Raw genomic sequence first — 18,588 nt, forward strand, 5'->3', positions numbered from 1 at the left:
GTTCTGTGCAAAGACGAATGATTTAATATTCCACAGCTCTGATAAGATCACTGTAACGTGTTAAAACGTGTAGATGTTCACTCCTCTGGAATGTTTCCTCCTGTGAAAACTAAAAACTAAAGCACTTTGGCTCACTCTTGTAGACTTAAATATGCTAGAAATACTGTATACTTGACTTGACTGATACTGTGTGGTCTCACCAACACGTGAAATTAATCTCCGTTAGCTTTATTAAACAATATCTACCTGCATGGCAGGAGCTTGTAATGACTGTCCCACCAATAGGTCAGTGTGGTTAAAGAGGTCATTTAATCAAATTGAGTCCATTTTCTGCTTCACATTCACACAGAAACAGAGTAAACCCACACCTGGGACTCACTGTGGACTGAAGACTCCCCACAGGAAAAGCGTCTGTCAGATGTTTAATGCCATTATTTCCACACACGTCCCTACACAGTGTGCACGTGCTGGCTGACAACTACCGACACAGAGAGAAGAAAGGCCCTGAAGAAAAGAGCGGAGAAGGATATCTCCAGACACCTGCAGTGATACATGGAGTGAGCTCTGTGAAGGAGAGCAGAGTGTGTGTTTTCACTGCAGATGTTCAACAGCTCGTTTCGGCCTTTTAATGAGGATGTACATGGAGTGTTTCTGCGGATAAGAGCTTCAGCTAAATGCTGTAAATGTGAATGTAAATGTGCCCGCTGAGTGCTGCTCATTTGGATCATTAATCAGCGATGCCCGCAATTGCTGGCCCCCTCACTTGCGGATTCTAATATGCCTCTCAGTAATGAGTACCGTATGCACAATATGTTTTATCTGATATTTTATCACAAGATTTCCAGTGGCCCCCTGTGGCCCCCCTAAATTAAACAAATTCCGGGGGCACCTCTGGCATTAACTTATAATTTTATTTTCTTCTTTTCTTCTTATTGCCACATATGGAGGATTAACTAGTTTATCTGAACAGGTGGAGTCAAATATAAGCACTTGGAATGCAACGAAGTGCATTTTAATGATTCAAAAAAATATTATATGATATATTATCTTATAGAGTATTTGAAAATGATAAAAAATATATTTCACAATTTCCAAGAGAGCAGGTGACGCCATCATATGTCTCACATTGTCCGACAGTCCCAAATCCAAACATGTTCTATTTGCAGCCATATAGGAACCAACTGAATTATCACATTTGTATCGGTTCATTTTCTGCTGATTGACTCATCATTCAGAACAAAAGTCAGACAGGAGGTGTAATTTTCACTTTTTCACTCAGTTTTTTAAAACAAACTTTTATTCAGAAATGATCGGCCACTCTGCAGAACTTAAAAAAGCCTTTTAGAAATCATGACCTCAAGACTTCTGGAAAAGTATTTCTTTATTGAACGTTACAGAACAGGATGAGGAACATGGAGCTTCAATCAAACGATCACAGCTTTATATCTATGCATAGCCTACAGACACCTGTGGGAATATGTCAATATAACGATGGCGATGATCGACAGTTATCATTCGGAGCCCTCTGATCAGTTTTTAGCGTCAGTCTGTGTTCAGAATCTCGTCAGCTGTCGGGCTTTTTTTTTTCTAGGGCTTTCACCTGGAGGACCATCACGGTCTGCAGAAATGACACTTGATGATTTTCTTGAAGGCGCTCTGGAAGTCTTTGTTGAAGTACGCGTAAATGATGGGGTTGAGCAGAGAGTTGGAGTAACCGAGCCAGTTAATGACATCCTCCAGCCAGCGGGGCATGTAGCACGACTCCTGGCAGAATGGCATGACGAGGGCGACGATGAAGAAAGGCAGCCAGCAGAAGATAAAGGTGCCCATGATGATGCCCAGAGTCTTCACCGTCTTGCGCTCCCGTGCCATCGCGATCTTCCTCTTCGCCTCGGTCGCCTTCTCGTGCCTGCTCTCGAACAGCGGCACCGAGGTCGGGGTGTTGGGCAGCGGCAGGTTGCCTTTGGAGTTGCTGTGAACTTCGATGATCTCCAGAGACTCGCCGTCCTCCGCGTGTTTCACCGCGCCGTTGACGCTCGGCAGCGGCCGGGGCTCCACGCTCCTTTTCCAGGTCTTGCCCTGCGCGTCCCCGGCAGTCTTTTTGTGGAACAGGGCGGGAGATAACGCCAGGCAAGAGTCGGACACTTTCTTTTTCTCAGTTTTACGCACCGTCCTCCTGATCCGAAACCTGGCCGCTTTGAATATCCGCCCGTATAGAACCAGCATCAGAGTCAGGGGGATGTAAAAAGCCCCGAATGTAGAGTATATCGTGTACCAGGGGTCTTGTCTGATCTTACACTGTTTGGGATTCGCCCTGTCCTCCGCCACGCTGCTGGGCTGGGAGCGCATGATCAACATCGGCGCCACCGAGATGGAGAACCCGACGAGCCAGGTGACGCTGATGAGGACGGCGGCTCTCCTCGGCGTCCTCTTCTTCATGTACTCTATGGGCTCGGTTATCGCCCAGTATCTGTCCAGGGCGATGGCGCACAGGTGCAGGATGGACGAGGTGCAGCACAACACATCCAGAGAGATGAAGATGTCGCACGGAATCTGCCCGAGAGTCCAGCGGTTTAACACCTGGTACAGCGCCGCCATGGGCAGCACCAGCACCGACACCATCAGATCGGTGACAGCCAGAGAGCCGATCAGGTAGTTGGCAACATTCTGGAGGGAGCGCTCCAAGGCGATGGCTGCCACCACGCACGCGTTCCCAAATATTGCGCACAGGATGAGCGCGCCGAGCAGGAAGGAGGTGAGCACCTGGTAGCTCAGCTTCATCTCCTCTTCTTCAGGTTTTGGGGTTTTGTTGGCAGGGCTGTCAAACTGAGACCAGGCTGTCGTGTTGTTCGTCTCCCCCATTGTTGGTAAACTCGAAGTGTGTTGGGGAGCTTCCGTTACTTGATGGAGAGCCCGGTGCGCACCACGCCGTCGCACCTTGAAGAGCGCATAGTGAAGTGTCGGGCGCAGCAGAGCGAGTGTGAACTGCGAGTGTCGGCTGCTGACGGAGAATGATGCCGCGTATTTATACCAGTGATGGAAAATGCGTCATTTGTCTGCGAGGTTGTACCGCAGTCTGACTGCCTGTGTCTGTTTAGTCGGCGGCTGAGGCAGTGAAGATGCGCAGGGAGATATTAAACAAACACACCTGAAAGAGTTTCTTTGTTTTTTTGCGCGCTTCAGGCTGAAAGTCTAATCAATTTTCTCATTTTATTTTTATTTTTTTTCAACTTTTTAAAACATTTTCCTAAGAGAAGTGAATATTGCCATTTCAGGGAGAAGTTCATGTGGTAATAAAGCAGCTTTCGATATTCGCTTTCGTGTCAAATTAAACCTCTTGAGTCCTATTTTTATCATAACTGATCTGTAATGACATGATGACAGAAAAGTTCCACCTAAGTGTAAAAAAAAAAAAACTTGTATTAGCTTTAGTAATAACAAGAAGAAGAAGAAGAAGAAGAAGAAGATGAAAAAGAATAGGAAAAGGAAAAAGAAGACGATGTTTAAAGATTATCTTTCTGTCAGTTAATACACTGAAAAGTACATGTATTTATTTTCAAATTCTCTTTTCAGCACCACAGTCAGCGCTCTGACGCCGCCAGGTGAGACACTGCCACCTGGCGTTGGTCCTCGTTCATAAAATGTCCGAAAACACACACACACACACACACACACACACACACACACACTCACACACCCTTATATCCACATGACTGTATGAAAGCTCAAATAAATATTCCATGGACCCGCCTTTTCTCTCTCCTTAAACAGCTGAATGCTCACTTTTCTTTATTTTACTTTGTTAGTAATGTGGGTTTTAGTTTGTTTGCACGCACACACACACACACACACACACAGTTAGAAAGTGACATAGTGTGGGTAAGGTTAAATTCATCAGGAACAGACCATTTTTGTTCCAAAAATATGCTACCTCAGAAATGTATTTCTCTCTTCAATTTCATGACTGAATAAACAAACTGACCTTAACGAACATCACAACCTCATACTGTTTTACTTTGTTTATATGTGGCGGACCCTGCCACCTTTCTAGCTTTAAACAGTGTTCTGGAGACCTTATGTACCTCTGAGAATAAATTTGATATTAAAGTCATGTACAATACATACGTATCGCTTTATAGGCAGATTTGTAAACCTCCTTGAAACAATTGTTTCAGCAAACTCCACCAGATTATTAGACAGATGTGACGCTAAAATCGTTTTAAAAATCCCCCTCAGTACTCCTGAAATCATTCAAAGCATCCCAACCAGCTCCACAGTAGCACGTTTTAAGAATGTCCATTAAAATATTTATGAATACACAGAGAGAGGTGAAGAAACATCTGGACGTCCCTCACCTCTTCATGTTTTAAGACTCAGAAACTCACCCGCCCCACACAGCTACAGCGCACGGGTGGTTCGAATCTTCTGTTCAGACCTCGGCTCGGTTGAAGTTGAGTGCGACTAAATCTGGAATCATGTGAAGTCACCAAACTCCACATTCTTCACTTTAATGTTTACATATAAAGGTTTATGAATCTTTAAGGTCCTCCCGCTCTAAGAGATCTAAGTTCAAATCTAACAGCAGAGTACAGTGTGTATAGTCCCATTCAAAACCCTGAGAAGAGGTCTAATTAGGGCAGATAAGTGGAAACACCTGTGCAGGTGGACCGTGGGTGTTTAATGACAACTTGACAGGTGGGAAATAGAAGCTTCTAATGAGCATGTAGGGACCATAAAGGCTTCTTGTGCTGAATATCAAAACATGTACCAGAAAATGATGTGCATAAAACTGCTACAAGTCCTCAGTCAACATAGGACGAACCTGAATGTTTTTGCTAATGAGCGAAAATCTCCACATTAGCATGTCCACAACCAAACATTAAAGAGTTCAGCACAAATTGTCACCAAGCCTCAGTACACATACTGTACGCTTTAACTGATAAGAGCAGGGCTGCCGACGTTTTCATGCAATGAGACAACATCTCCAGGGCCATATGGTCCAGTAACATGTGTTGGTTCCTATATTGTTTGTTATTCAATTACAACAATTAGAGTGCATAAACACCCACACTGCATATATTGTGAGACATTGCACTTGGCAGAGAAACTGTAGACTTCTTTTGATAATAAAGTTGAGACAAAGAAATGTGAAATGCTTTTATTCTCCAGAGGAAAGAGATTAGTTGTTTATTCACCAAAGCCTTCTCTTTCAGGTCGGCACTGTTGGGTGTGTAATTGATCAGCTGCACAAAAAAAGGCCTGTTGAAGTTCACCAAAGATACACACCCTCATGTTAGCAAAGAACACATATATTTTGCTTTTGTAAGCAGAGGACAATTTACATTGAGTTTATTATTATGGTGGTAAAGTACACCATTTCCGACCCTGGTAACACACCAACAGGGAAAGGACTTGGTGGGGAAGAGTTAATGACTCAGCGCAGTAAAGTGTGAGTGTGATGTTCTCACGCACACCTCAACATGGATGAGGAGACGGCGCTGACGTGTCAAACTGTGTCACCATGTTGGCACGGTGTAAATTGGAAATGGTGCCATGTTTGGTGACTTCTCCTTTGGGTTGAGTAAAAATACACCGGATCCATCCATCAGATCAGTGGTGTAGACAGAATGAACACAGGCAGGTATGTGAATGACTCAGATACAGAGTGGCTCTTTGACCTGCCTTTAACTGTATGACAGATAAAGACACTTCCATCCATTCACAAGTCAACAAGGATGAATGAAAAAAGAATCACAGGAACAGTTTGTGTTTGACCTCTGACAGGGAACTTTGTTCATTCCCTTGGAAAAACTTGTAACAGTTCATTTGTAGATTGTGGGAGAAACTTTTTCACGATTATGGAAATTTTGACAGTAACGATTACAGCTACATTCACATCCTGTCTGAAGAGTTTGAGTTAAAATCATCTTTTAAGTGTTTTGGAAACTAAACATGATTGAAAATTCGACGCAAGCCTGTTTTAATGGTGTATTTACACGCATAGCTGATAGAGACAAACTTCTGACAATAGTGAGAGAAACATAAAAAAAATATATTAAAACTGGCAAAAACTCATTTGGATCTCAGTCTGGATAAATAAACACCACTATAAGTGTATATGCGTAAATCGTGACAGTTGAAATGAGAGAGAATGTTTAAAACACTTCAAAGTTATATGTTAAAAAGGGCGAGACTGTGCACTGTCCAGAGTTCATCAGATATGCTGAGAACAAACAAACATAACAAGAATAACAACAACACCAATAACAAGAGTATGTCAAAAATGTAAAGGAAAAAAAAGGTTTTAATCATAGAGCGCACGTGAACAACCTGTCATAGTAACTGTCAGAGAGGAGGGGGAGCTGTGCGTTTGTTTCAAAAACTACAGGGCTTCTCCAGAATAACCACACAGACCAGGCTTGTAGTTTATAACTCATCAAATCACACCAGCTGAGGGGCCCACACAGAGGAACGCTCCATGGTGCATAAGTAAACACATGTTTAGCATTTTATAGAATTTTGCCCTGTCGCCATCCTTTCCTCCAAATTTCCTTGCAACATGTTTACAATTTGATATCCTCAAACCAAAAATAACAGTGTTTTGAAATCTCTACACTGATTGCTGAAACAGTCCACACCTGTCCCGGAATATTTAACACATTGTATCCAACAAATATTCACTTTACAGGAGAAATAACCTGATGTGGATTATCTGAAGTTAAATGAAGTAAGTTACAGCTTATTTCTGTACTGATAAAGTTATTAATCTTTTTAAAAGACGAATCATTAAATAAAACGGTTAAAAATAAATAAGTAAAACAATATCCCAGCATCCCAACAGCAGGCGTCCCCTCGTTGATCCGCGGTCCACTGATGGTCATTTAATTATTATCAGAGAGATACTCTGTACAAAACTCTGGTGGAGTCTGAGTTTTTTAAGGGACTTTTTAATGTCTGAGTGGGATATCTTCAAGAGTTTTTGCAACTTTAAAAAAAAGGCTGCATTGTAAGAAAAACACATTATTGACAGAAGAAGCCTCGTTTATGTAGTTCAATGAAGGGAAATACGAAAAAAAAAATAGCTTTACAGTTTACATTACAAAGCAATGCTGATGCGTCATCGCCTGTGGGGTGGCGACAGGGCCACGGTGCGCCTCTGAAGTGTAGATGGCGCTATTAGATGGCCTGACCGCAGTTACTTGGCGTACCGCCTTGTGGTTGATCAAGAGCTAGTTTTAATGGGGTCTAAAATTAAACATTTTGAGCAAAACGGTCTATTTACTGTTTAGCTACGTCTTATATTGTCTTAAAGCAGGAGGTTGAGCATAATACCTGTCATCTCTTGAGTTTACTCTGAACTCACTTTAACCCACTTTTGTCTAAAAGACTGTATTGTCATGGACATGAATGTGATCAACTGGAATCGCTTGATGACTCGAAGTGGTCGTTTCTTTTATTTTCGCTTTATTTATTCCCTCTCTAAATCGTTTCTACACTCTTGGTGTTTCGCCGCTAAAGCGAAAGCTTTTATGGTTCTTGGTCTACTCAACTCGCCGTAGCGTCCCAGTCTTGTTGACGTCACGGTTTGCTTAAAGGGGCAGGCTGCTTCACTTTCCTGTTTGTGCGCTCAGCTTCTCTTCATGGATGTTTATGATTTTCTTCGGCACCACAACTCAGACATTCCCCCCCCCAGCTTTCAGGTATGTGAGTCTGGAGAACAGAAACAATAATGTCGTGACTGTCATTGTCTGTGCAATGCTATTTCTTGGTGAGGACGCCACAGGGGGACCAGTTGTTGTGGTTAGCAGGGCTAAGTTAGCAGCAGAAACTGTGTTTATATGGTGTTACTGTGATTGTTAGCTCTGCACCGACCATGCTAAAACTAGAGAAAACTACAAATGTAACTGTCATTTCGCAAATGTAGTTCGGCCACTGTGGGAGAGACCCGAAATCCTCTCAACCTGGTACTGAAAAAGCGACGGAATCCAGCAAATTATTTCAACTTCATAGCCTTATATCACGTAACAGGCATAACAGGCACGACGACAGTAGGCAGTCCTGTTCATACATTCTGTCTGGGGCTGTTTTTCATGCTCTGAAGCCTTCACTGATAACCCTAACTGACCTCAGGCTGATATAACAGCATATTAACACCCATAGTTTTAGAATAACATGTGAAGAAGCACACATGTCTCTGAGGATCAGGCGCCATCATACTTTTTCTCATATTAAATGTCTTTAATTAGCATTTACCCAACATGTATTTTCCTCTCTGAATTGTAAAGAAGTTCAATGTATAAATAGCAACATCAATATAAATATACAGCAGTCACGTAAGGTTAAGCATCAGGTTACCCTCACATGTAAATGGGTCAATCACTGCAACTTCTCTTTCACCGGTAATGTTATAACTCTTTTACAACTATCAAGCCTGAGGGTTTATGTAACTCACATCTATATTTAAACATTTTGACTCAGTTTGCCCTGGCCACATTTACGCGGCATGCAGATTTATGCAAAACATGTTTAATAGAGACATACAGTAAATAGACATGTGGTTAAGCTAGGTGTCCAATTTAAATAAATCAAATCAGGAGATTCTCCTTTCTGCATTCAGACTAACTCGCACCTTATCTTTAAAGAAGAACTGTGTTTTTTGCCAGTGTGTGTGTTGTGTTTCCAGTTGTGTGTCTAAACTGTGTTTTGTCTGTCCTCATCATCACTGACAGCTGGACTGAAAACTTTGTGTTGGAGAGCCTGACGAGAGAGAACCATGCTCCGCTGCAGGAGGTGTCGGAAAGGCGTCATAGACTCATCATGCTTGTCAATGGTTTGCTACTTAAGTTGCTTCTTGTGAAAATTGCTCACTTCTTGTCTCTTTTCAGTCTCTCCTTTAGCCATTCAGCTGCTGCACACATTGCTTTGGAGCCGCAATGAGTAGTTAGTTAATTGAGTAGTTGTTTAAAAGAAAGTTGATTGCCAACTGTTTTGATAATCACTTAATAATTTCAGTCATTTCTCGAGCACAAATCTCAAAACATTTGCTGGTTCACTTTCCTTAATTGTAAGGATTGGTTGCTTTTCTTTGTCGTTATGACAGTAAATCAGGAGTGTTCTGGTTTCGACCATTGGTTGGACAAGATTTGTATACATCACCTGCAGCAGATTAATCAATAATTAACCAGGCTAACAGGAATTGTTTACTGTTTGCACAGCTACTACTACTGCACTGCTGACACAGTGAGTCAATTAATAAGATGAATCATTAATCACGTAGGACTTAGATAATTTTGCCTTGACATGTGTAAAATGTAATTTTTTTTATCCATATAGCATCATTTAGATACAACACAGTTCAAAATGCTTGACAGGGAATAAAATAAGATATTAAGTAAAAGTTAGAATTGCATTTAAAAGACAGTAAAAACAAAAGCAAGCAATTAAAAAGATAGATATATAAAAATATTATGAATGTACCTTTATGAGCCACAGTACACAGGTATTTGTGAAGCCCTGATTTAAATGAGCTGACAGTTTCAGCAGACCTCAGGTAAACAGGGAGCTTGTTCCACAGTTTTGGAGCCTGTGGAACGAGCACGTTTTACAAGAAAAAATGCCAAATATTCTGTGTTTGGAGCCTCTGAAATGTAAGAACAGATTGACTGCTTTTCTCTGCTTATACAACTTGAAGGTTGGGCTCTCGGAAATTGTGAAAAAGGAAAGTTACATTAGTTTCTGCTCAAATCATGGCTAATAGTCCTTCCAGGAAAAAGATAACGGCGTGTGTTTTTGTCATAAAAAATATGGTCGCTATCAGCATCAAAGAAACTGGGTCTGGTGTGGCCCTCCTGGTTGACTATGTGTCCTTGTGTTGAAGCAGGTTGAGAACACAGACGAAAGCTTAGATGCTGTTTGCAGTATCTGGCACGTGAACGTTGACACGTTGCCAGAGTGGATCCTGACCTCAGTTCACCAGGTAAGGGTGTCGGCTATAAAATGAAGTGTGTGCACTTTTAAATGATGTTGATGATGGTGTGTTCGCTACTATCGGTGACCATCCAGTGCTTACATAATGTTTTTACTTGCACGTGTTGCAGCTGCAGTCAAATGGGTGCCTAAAGCATTGCCACTTGCTCTGCAAAGATTACTTAATTAATCCAATTTTCAATAGTAAGGAAATAGAAGTCCATCTGATTTAGTAGCAGTAGTTGTAGTATTTTTTTCTTCAGTCATCACACATAATAAAACGAATATAAAACCATATAGACGGTGGAAATGAAGTTGACAGTCACTGTAATAAGTTGTGACTGAACAGGCTGATAAAAAAATAATAGAAAGTCATTCACACTTAACCTTCAGAACCATTGTTGTTAACCATGTTAACCATTCTTTTACAGCCAAATGCATGCTTTTACAGTTATGTCAGCTTTATTCCATAACTCATGACTGAAATCTTATAATAAAACAAATCATGGAATTTTATTACATGGTAATTTACAAACAGTAGATTTGTCTGAGCATGATAATCGTATTAATAAATTCTATGACTATTTGTTGTGTTAAGAGTCGAAGAACCCCGGAGTAGGTGGAAGAATTAGAGAGTAATAGATCACATCCAAGGCCGTATAATTTAATATATCCCCAACTTTATACATGATTGCTGCTGAATTTGATATAGTCAGCATGTTGTTGCCATGTTAGTTAATGATCAGTCACAACCCCAAGTCTTGGGAGGTTAGGACTGTTTGGCAGAGAAGAAAAAATGTCACTTTGGCCATGTAATGGGCATTTTTTTGTACAGTTTTAATCAATATTCTTAAAAAAAAATCAATGGATGAAATGACAAGAAAAATAAGTATCAGCTGCAGCTCTATGTTTAAAAATAGAAAAATGGTAAATGGAGTTAACATTTTCTAAAAGAAACAATGTGATCTAAATCCGCGGTTTCTGTCTAGGCCCAATGGACTGTAGGAAAACTGAACTGCCAGAACTGCTCAGCTCGTTTGGGCGGCTTCAACTTCATTAACCGCAGTGAGTGTCCCTGCGGCCGGGACGCCACCGTCCATTTCAACAAAAGCCGCGTGGACCGTGACCACAAACACTACGTCCTCATCGTCCAGCCAAGGAGGATGAGGCCCAGGAATGAGCTGGCTGGTCTGCTGGCAGATGGCTCTCAGGACAAAGGGCAGAGGTCTGAACTGAACAGGACTGCGCTGGAGAGTTTACAGCTCAACTGTGCTGCTGTCATGTCCAACAGCAGCTCTGCAGAGGCCTCTAACTCACTGGCCGACAGAGAGAACGCCCATTCGTTTTCGTTCAGCCCTCTGTACTGCATCTCTCACAGGAGACGGTGCAGTTCGGAAGATGACGCCACCATCAGGTCGTCTTGTTTTTGCCCCGCAGGCCCTGTAGACAGGCCTGCTGTCGGGATGACAAGGGCGGGGACAGATCCCATGAGTCAGCAGTTTGACACTGACGGTGAGGCTTCTGACGAACCTGTCGCCCGCCATTCATTTGTCTCTCGAAACACAGGGTCACCTCTGCACCAGCAGCTGCTGCACACTGTGGAGGACGTCGAGTCTTCTCCAGAGAGCACAGCTGTCCACGAGGAGGCGCCTGAGTCAGCCCTGTTCCTCAGAGGGAGATCCATCTCTGACAGTGTGGCCGAGCAGGACGAGGAAGTGCCGGTATTTACAGAGAATTAAAAATAATCTGCATTTTTTTAGCGCTGTAGACAATCATTTTAGTGTGATAACAATGTATTAAAATGACAAAGTATTGGGGCATTTTAGTGGCTATACTGTCACTAGCCCTTTTTACACATAATCGCTGCAACGAAGACTTGCCTTTACGCTGCCTTTGTTTGTTTACACTGAACCAAGAAGCGGCGGCTTAAAGCTGCTCCAGTGTATCGTTTCATACAGCACGCCAGCGCTGTGAAAACAAAAGAGGCATGATTACACATCATGACGTTGACATCCGTTACAAAATAGTAATGCCTTACATTACATGATTACTCCCTAAGGAAAGTAATTAGTTACATTACTCATTACATTCATGTTGCTCCACGGTTCCTTAGCAACAAGCTTTGTGTGTGTGCGTGCTGTCTCTGTAGGTGCTTCCGGGTGCTTCGTTAAGTTTGAGGTAGTGTTAGCAGCGGTGGAGAGAAGTTTCCAACACGGACAAAGTGTGCAGCTTACAGTCAAGTTATTTTCCTTACGTTCAACAAATTCAAAGTAATGTTTGTATCTCCAACCGTCAAAAGTGGATTTACGCAGCGGGGGGTCTTCAGGCAAGTCTCATGCAGCAGCATGTTCTGCTCTTGTTGTTGGCGCTGCCATTGTTATCCCATCTCCCCTTGCGGGTGGCGACTAACCTATCGGTGATGGTGAAAGATACCTCATGCCAAACCCCAACCAATCACTGTTCCATCATCGAAAAACTCCAGCACACTGTCCACTTCACTTAGGTACTAAGAACTTCATCAGGTTATCCTTAGATTACCTTCATAACTCAGAGTCGCTGTGATTTCTTTTCTGTATCAGTTACCACAGACGGTAATTACAACAACACAATAGTGGAAGGCGGCAAGAAAGGAGGAAAGAAATACCAGTTATACATGGAAAACCACATATAACTGGTAATTCTTTCCTCATATAAGTTGATTTATTGAGTTGATTTCCCAAGATGATGAATCCTAATCCTGACACACTTATCACCTCTGTGTGGCTTCTCAGAATGTGAACTCGGATCTGACCAGAAGCTCCAGTTCTTCCTTTACTGTCATACTTTCTTCTGTTTCCTCTCATCTCTCTCTTTATCAAGCAGATTCATTAGCCCTCTTTAAAACAGTACTAACTTGTGTCAACTGGTGTATTTGCATTGCCCGAGGCGAATTAGCATGTTTCCTCAGACCTTTATGTTCTCAGTCCTACCGCCTCTTGAATTCAGGTTCTGTCTGAACACACATAGCTGAATAATTGGTCTTTATGTGGTCTGCCACTTTTGTACTGTAGAATGTGGTGAAGACTGTAGTGTCTTGCTCAGTATAGTTAGCAGGACTTATGTTCCATGCTGATGTTGACTGTGGTTGTCATAAGCAGCTCCTTTATAGCCCAACGCCTCAGAAAAACATGAGGCAGTTAGTGCGGTTGTGGTTAAATAATCTCTTCATAAACAAGTTTAAGAAACATGAATCTTCCTCATTGATTCTGTTCTTAATGTTTGTGTGTGGTGTGTGTATTATATTCTCAGCCTCAAGCATTCATGGCCTCCCCGGCCTCAAGCAGACTGAGCAAAAGAGAGAAGAACCGTTTGAAGGGTCTGCGGAGGAAACAGAGGAGGAGGGAGCGATGGCTGCACAGTCAGCTGGAGCAGGAGCAGGTGAGAGAGCACTGACGGCGTGGGCGGATCAGAGTCTGCTTCAGAAATACTACCACTGAACAGAAAATGTAATCACTGTGCTTTTAAAGCCTCATCAAATAGAAAAGCCTCGGACGTTATTTCCTCGGCCAAGGAGGTTGTGTTCTCATTCCGGTCTGTTTGTTAGTTGGTTGGATTGTCCGCAGGATTACACAAAATCTAATCAACGGTTTTTCATGAAACTTGGCTGGAAGATGGTTCTCGGCCCAAAATAGACCCCATTAGCTTAGCCATGAATTTCTTACATTCTTTAACATTGCAAGATGGGGCATTTTATATGGTAAAGCATGCCTATACAATTGAAATATCTTGAATATTGGATGGAAGTTGTTGCTAAAGTTGTGTATGTGTGTGTGTGTGTGTGTGTCCAGGCTGAGAGTGTGAGCGCTTCACTGTTGGACAGTGAGGAGGAGGATCGAGAGGGCCTCACCTGCGCGGTGTGTCTCGACGTCTACTTCAGCCCTTACAGCTGTCAGCCCTGCGGTCACACCTTCTGCGAGCCGTGTCTCCGCACCATCGCCAAGAACCGACCCACAAACACAACCTGCCCCCTCTGCCGCACCCTCATCTCCCACACCAACTTCCACAAAGGTGAGTGTTGTTTCATATAATTGCAATTTATAAATCATTTTATAGACTAAATGATTTGCTGTTCTGAGCCCAGGGTCATGCTGGAGGCTCTAAATTGCCTGTATTCAGCTTTTCTTGCAGGTGTGTTGGGATAGGCTGCAGTCCCCTGCCTACCTGTGAGGGACAATTGGTTGTAATGGATAGATGAAAAAAAAATGTGTTAATCATTAGTTATAGACCTGCCCTGGATAGAAATGACCTACAGTACAGTAATGATGGCATATTGCCTTCAACAAACGGATTTAAATGCTGACTGTTCTCCTCCTTCCTCTGCAGAGCTCAACCAAACAGCGAAGACCTTCTTCCCCAAAGTGTACTACGCCCGCAAGCAGAGCTTCCAGGGTGCTTCGTGTGAAAAATGGCCTCTGCCCAGCTGTCGCAAACGTTTCCATACCTTCTGGGGTGAGAAAGTGTTTGTAGAAGTTGGCCTACTTTTTATATCTCCTTTTGTCTGACAAAGTGTTATCAGCTCTATCTTTTGACAGTGAATTCTCAGGATGCTGTTTCTGAAAAAGACATTTCAGTTCACCACTAGACATGTGAAAAACGTGCGTCTCTGTATGACTGACCTCATTTTTAAGCTGCCCTCATGCCCTGGCCTTGTTCACTCAGAACGCACACATTTTATTGCTACTTTCCCATACAATTTAGTGGCTATGATAAACTTTATCTTTACAGCAGTTGAGAAGGTCAGTCCTACTGCCAGACTGTTGTAAAGTGATAGAAATCCACCAAGATAAACATAACAGTACAGTGAACTTACTGTGAACTTACTGTCTATCATATATATATATATATATATATATATATATATATATATGTGTATGTATAAATATATATATATATATATATCCTGCAATGAATGTTTGCATTACACCTACATTTTAAATTTGCGCCCAAAATTTCACATGTATTAACTTAAAGCGAAACTCTCGCCAAAAAGCAACTGAGGCTTTATTTGGGATTGAATATGAATCAAACCTTCGTGTAAAAGCATAATTATGACGAAAGAGACACTTTTAAGATTTACTGTAGTTTCGGTTTTGGGCACGTTAATTTTTTCAAAAAGTGTGGATCCCCGAGTGCGACCTGACAGGCAGGAGAGTAATGGTAAACCGCTCCTCAGGCGTGCCTGTCAGGTCGCACTCAGGGATCGACACTTTTTGTCTGCCATGACGGCGACGCGCAGGAGATGCAGCAGCTAACGTGAGTAGTTCAAAAACCTTCTTTTTCATAAACTGTGTACACAAACAATGTTCTCAATGCTCTTGTTCATGAGTAGAGACCCTGGTGATGCTACGAGCAAAGTTTCATGTTGTGTCGAGCCTTCTTAGTGTTCTAAAAATAGCGATTTTGATGCTAGCGTGTCTTGCCCCTAGCTCTCCAGTTCAAAATTAACGTGCCCAAAACCCAAACTACGGTAAATCTTAAAAGTGCCTCTTTCGTCGTAATTATGCTTTTACACGAAGGTTTGACTCATATTCAATCCCAAATAAAGCCTTGGTTGCTTTTTGGCGAGAGTTTCGCTTTAATGACTTTGAATACAAATGGTTAATTTATCCGTCTTACTTCAGGAGAGCAAAGACGGGCAGCGATTGCCGGAAGACGTCTGCACTTTGCCCACGGAGGCTTCACGTTGGATGCTTTCGACCTCACCGACATGCGCGGCTGGCTGTTTGACATCGGTCTGGTCATCGTCTACATCCACTCAATCAACTGGATCCTGTTTTTCCTGTTCTTCTGTTTCCTCATGTACTACTTCTTCTTTTGAAACACTGAGAAGCATCTGCAGTGGTTTTTCTTTCAAGAGAAAGAGTTAAGTGTATTTTTTCTGGTTTCACTTGTTGGAAAGAGCCACAAGTCAAACCTGTTATATTAATGGTGAAGAATCTCAGAAATAGGAGACGTGGATATGTGAGGAGAAGGAATCTGAACAATTTTAAGCTTGAAATTTGCACAAATGGTTGGAAAAGTTTACAATGTCGGTTAACTGACTTAAGACTAACTTCAAAAATTTGATGATGATTTGAATGTTGTTGTTCTTCTGTTTGGCCTGTGTGCAATAACAAACTGGGAGGTGTCCTCTCAGTCAGAAATAATGGATTAGGCTAAAAACACCACTGCCGAAAGCAGAATGGCGCTTCCTCTTTTAATTCTGTTATTTTGGACATCGGTGGTAGCTCATCAAGTGTGGTGTTTGGTAAGAAACCTTTGTTTGGTGGTAGAACAATTGGGTGACAATGGAAGTGATCATCGGACACAAAACCCAGATTGATACCACTCTTAGATTTGTGCCTTGAGCACTGGAGCTGGGAGGCGATTAGCCTTGCTTAGCGTAAAAGACTGGCAGCTGGGGGAAAAGCAGCTAGCCAGGCTTGGTTCAAAGTTTTAAAAAACGGCTTACCAACTCTGAAGCCCCTTTTACAGTCTGTTTAAGGAGGGAATGTTGTACCCTTATGCTGCCTCGCTGAAATGTATGAAATTTAAGAAGACAGAACTGCACCTAAGTACTGAGCTGATGGATAAAATGATCTTATTTTCAAGAAATTGTTAAAAAAAAAAAAAGTATCCATCCTTAAACCATAAATTGTTGCTTTTGTTTGTGTATAGATGACCAGGCGAGATACGTTCTTATTAATGAGCTTTAGCAGTGTCGGTAGGTGTATTTTTAGCTAGCGGCTATGCTAGGCTAACCACATCCTCGCTCCAGCTCTGTACATTACTTAATGTATAGACATGAGATCACTGATGGCATTTTTCATCTAACTCCCTAATGAAAGCAAATAAGTTATATTCCCAGAATATTGAGTTATTTCTTATATGAAGCACAGGTGGGATGTTGGGAGACAAAGTGATACGAAGAAAATATGATGTCAGCAATAAATGCGTACAAAACCTCAATGAGCGTCACAATCTGTACAGTGAACGACACCCTCTGTCCTTAGACCCTCGATTCAAGTGTGGAAAAAAAACAACATTTAAACAAGGGAAAAAAATGTTGGAAGAAACCTCAGGAAGAACCCTCTCCCAGGGCGGACAGACATGCAATAGATGTCGCATGTACAGAAAAGAGCAACAAAATCACAGTTTACAAGTTGCATTGACAGAATATCTGATACAGAGATGAGCTTCATGATTAAATTACAGAGAAATCCCGCTTGTTACATTATGGGACCTTAAAAATGTAGCGTGAGACTCATCAATCACTTGTAAATTGGCTCCCGCGTCACCGGAGGAAGTTTAGTCAATGTATTTTGTTGAGTGAATGCTTTCTTGTACATATTGTTTCATTTACAAAGCAGAGGGATGCTCAGAACCCAAATACCTGAGTAAAGACAGTAGAAAATATTTAGCGGGGTGAATGATTGTTTGATTGAGGGGGCTGACAGCAGCAGGAGAGTAAAGAACAGACAGAAAGTCAGATTCACAATTGTGTAAAATACTCATTTCAGTATCGTGCCTTTGCTTAGTCTGTGCCTTATGTCTGAAACCAGTGCTATGAAACTGGAAACATGCAACTTTGAGTTCTAGCTCTCTGGCAAAAGACTGTATTGTATACACTATATTTGTATGAAACAAGAAGGAAGTTTAGATAACATAAAAGGTGTCTATTTCTTAAAGGAAAAGAAGTCCGTAGAAGTTACAAAAGTCTGAAAAAAAGATCTACATTCAAATTAACATGAGCTATATGTCTGTGTATTTTTTTAAATTTAAATATGGGGTCAAATTTTGCATATTGATGTGTTTTAATTGTATTACGTAGAAAAAAAAATATGGTGTCTGCTTGTGTTATGTAGAAAAACATGGTGTCTGATTATTGTCTGGATTAACCTCTCTGAGTTGTTTTTGTTTGCTCCACAGGTTCAGTATTAAAAAGATAAAAGCAAATCATGTTGCGCCCCATGAATTAATGGAGACGGTTTGTGAATAAAAAGCTACCATAACAGAAAGCTGAATTCAACAAACTGATGAAGCCTGTGTTTTTGCTCCTCTCTCTACAAATGACTGAAAATGACTCTTTCAGCTGATAGTTATGTTGCACATTCAATGCATGGTTCAATCTCAGCGCTCTCCAAAACCCCATTTCCAACAACAGCAAGCGGCTTTATTCAGCATTTAAGTTGCGAACTGTAAACTACTAATTGTACAGCCAGTTACATAATCTCACAAAAATGAGTACACCCCTCAACTCTTTGTAAATATTTTATTATATCTCTTGATGGGACAACACTGAAGAAATGACACTTTGCTACAATGTAAAGTAGGCGGTGTACAGCTTGTATAACAGTGTAAATGTACTGTCCCCTCAAAATAACACACAGCCATTAATCTCTAAACTGCTGGCAAAAAAAGTGAGTACACCCCGCTATTTTCCCTCCCCGGTGTCATGTGACTCGTTAGTGTTACAAGGTCTCAGGTGTGAATGGGGAGCAGGTGTGTTAAATTTGGTGTTATTGCTCTCACACTGGTCACTGGAAGTTCAACATGGCACCTCATGGCAAAGAACTCTGACGATCTGAAAAAAAGAATTGTTGC

At 41.8% G+C, this 18,588-nt stretch overlaps 2 protein-coding genes across 3 annotated transcripts; one reads left to right on the plus strand and one right to left on the minus strand.

The window, feature by feature from the left end:
- Positions 1-1,363: 1,363 nt before the first annotated feature.
- Positions 1,364-3,019, minus strand: htr1ab (5-hydroxytryptamine (serotonin) receptor 1A b). The gene has a single exon (XM_030435077.1). It carries the CDS (start codon positions 2,860-2,862, stop codon positions 1,612-1,614), a length of 1,251 nt encoding a protein of 416 aa, XP_030290937.1. The 5' UTR covers positions 2,863-3,019; the 3' UTR covers positions 1,364-1,611.
- Positions 3,020-7,567: 4,548 nt separating this feature from the next.
- Positions 7,568-18,013, plus strand: rnf180b (ring finger protein 180b). 2 transcript variants are annotated; one of them, XM_030434848.1, is made up of 8 exons: positions 7,568-7,700; positions 8,730-8,830; positions 9,878-9,976; positions 10,956-11,687; positions 13,255-13,383; positions 13,794-14,013; positions 14,329-14,454; positions 15,627-18,013. In XM_030434848.1, exons 2-8 carry the CDS (start codon positions 8,774-8,776, stop codon positions 15,821-15,823), a joined length of 1,560 nt encoding a protein of 519 aa, XP_030290708.1. In that variant the 5' UTR covers positions 7,568-7,700; positions 8,730-8,773; the 3' UTR covers positions 15,824-18,013. The 2 variants fall into 2 exon arrangements, with proteins under 2 accessions (XP_030290708.1, XP_030290709.1); XM_030434849.1 differs by having other exon boundaries at positions 9,881-9,976.
- The last annotated feature ends 575 nt before the right edge of the window (positions 18,014-18,588 follow it).

The sequence above is a fragment of the Sparus aurata genome, chromosome 12, assembly GCF_900880675.1.
Source record: "Sparus aurata chromosome 12, fSpaAur1.1, whole genome shotgun sequence".
NCBI lineage: Eukaryota > Metazoa > Chordata > Actinopteri > Spariformes > Sparidae > Sparus > Sparus aurata.

Excerpts from the sequence above, each read along its gene's own strand:
- htr1ab (XM_030435077.1), bottom strand. The coding sequence starts at position 2,862 with ATGGGGGAGACGAACAACACGACAGCCTGGTCTCAGTTTGACAGCCCT.
- rnf180b (XM_030434848.1), top strand. The coding sequence starts at position 8,774 with ATGCTCCGCTGCAGGAGGTGTCGGAAAGGCGTCATAGACTCATCATGC. Across the intron at positions 8,831-9,877 it reads ACTCATCATGCTTGTCAATG|CAGGTTGAGAACACAGACGA; the intron begins GTTTGCTACTTA and ends CTTGTGTTGAAG. Across the intron at positions 14,014-14,328 it reads CCACACCAACTTCCACAAAG|AGCTCAACCAAACAGCGAAG; the intron begins GTGAGTGTTGTT and ends CTTCCTCTGCAG.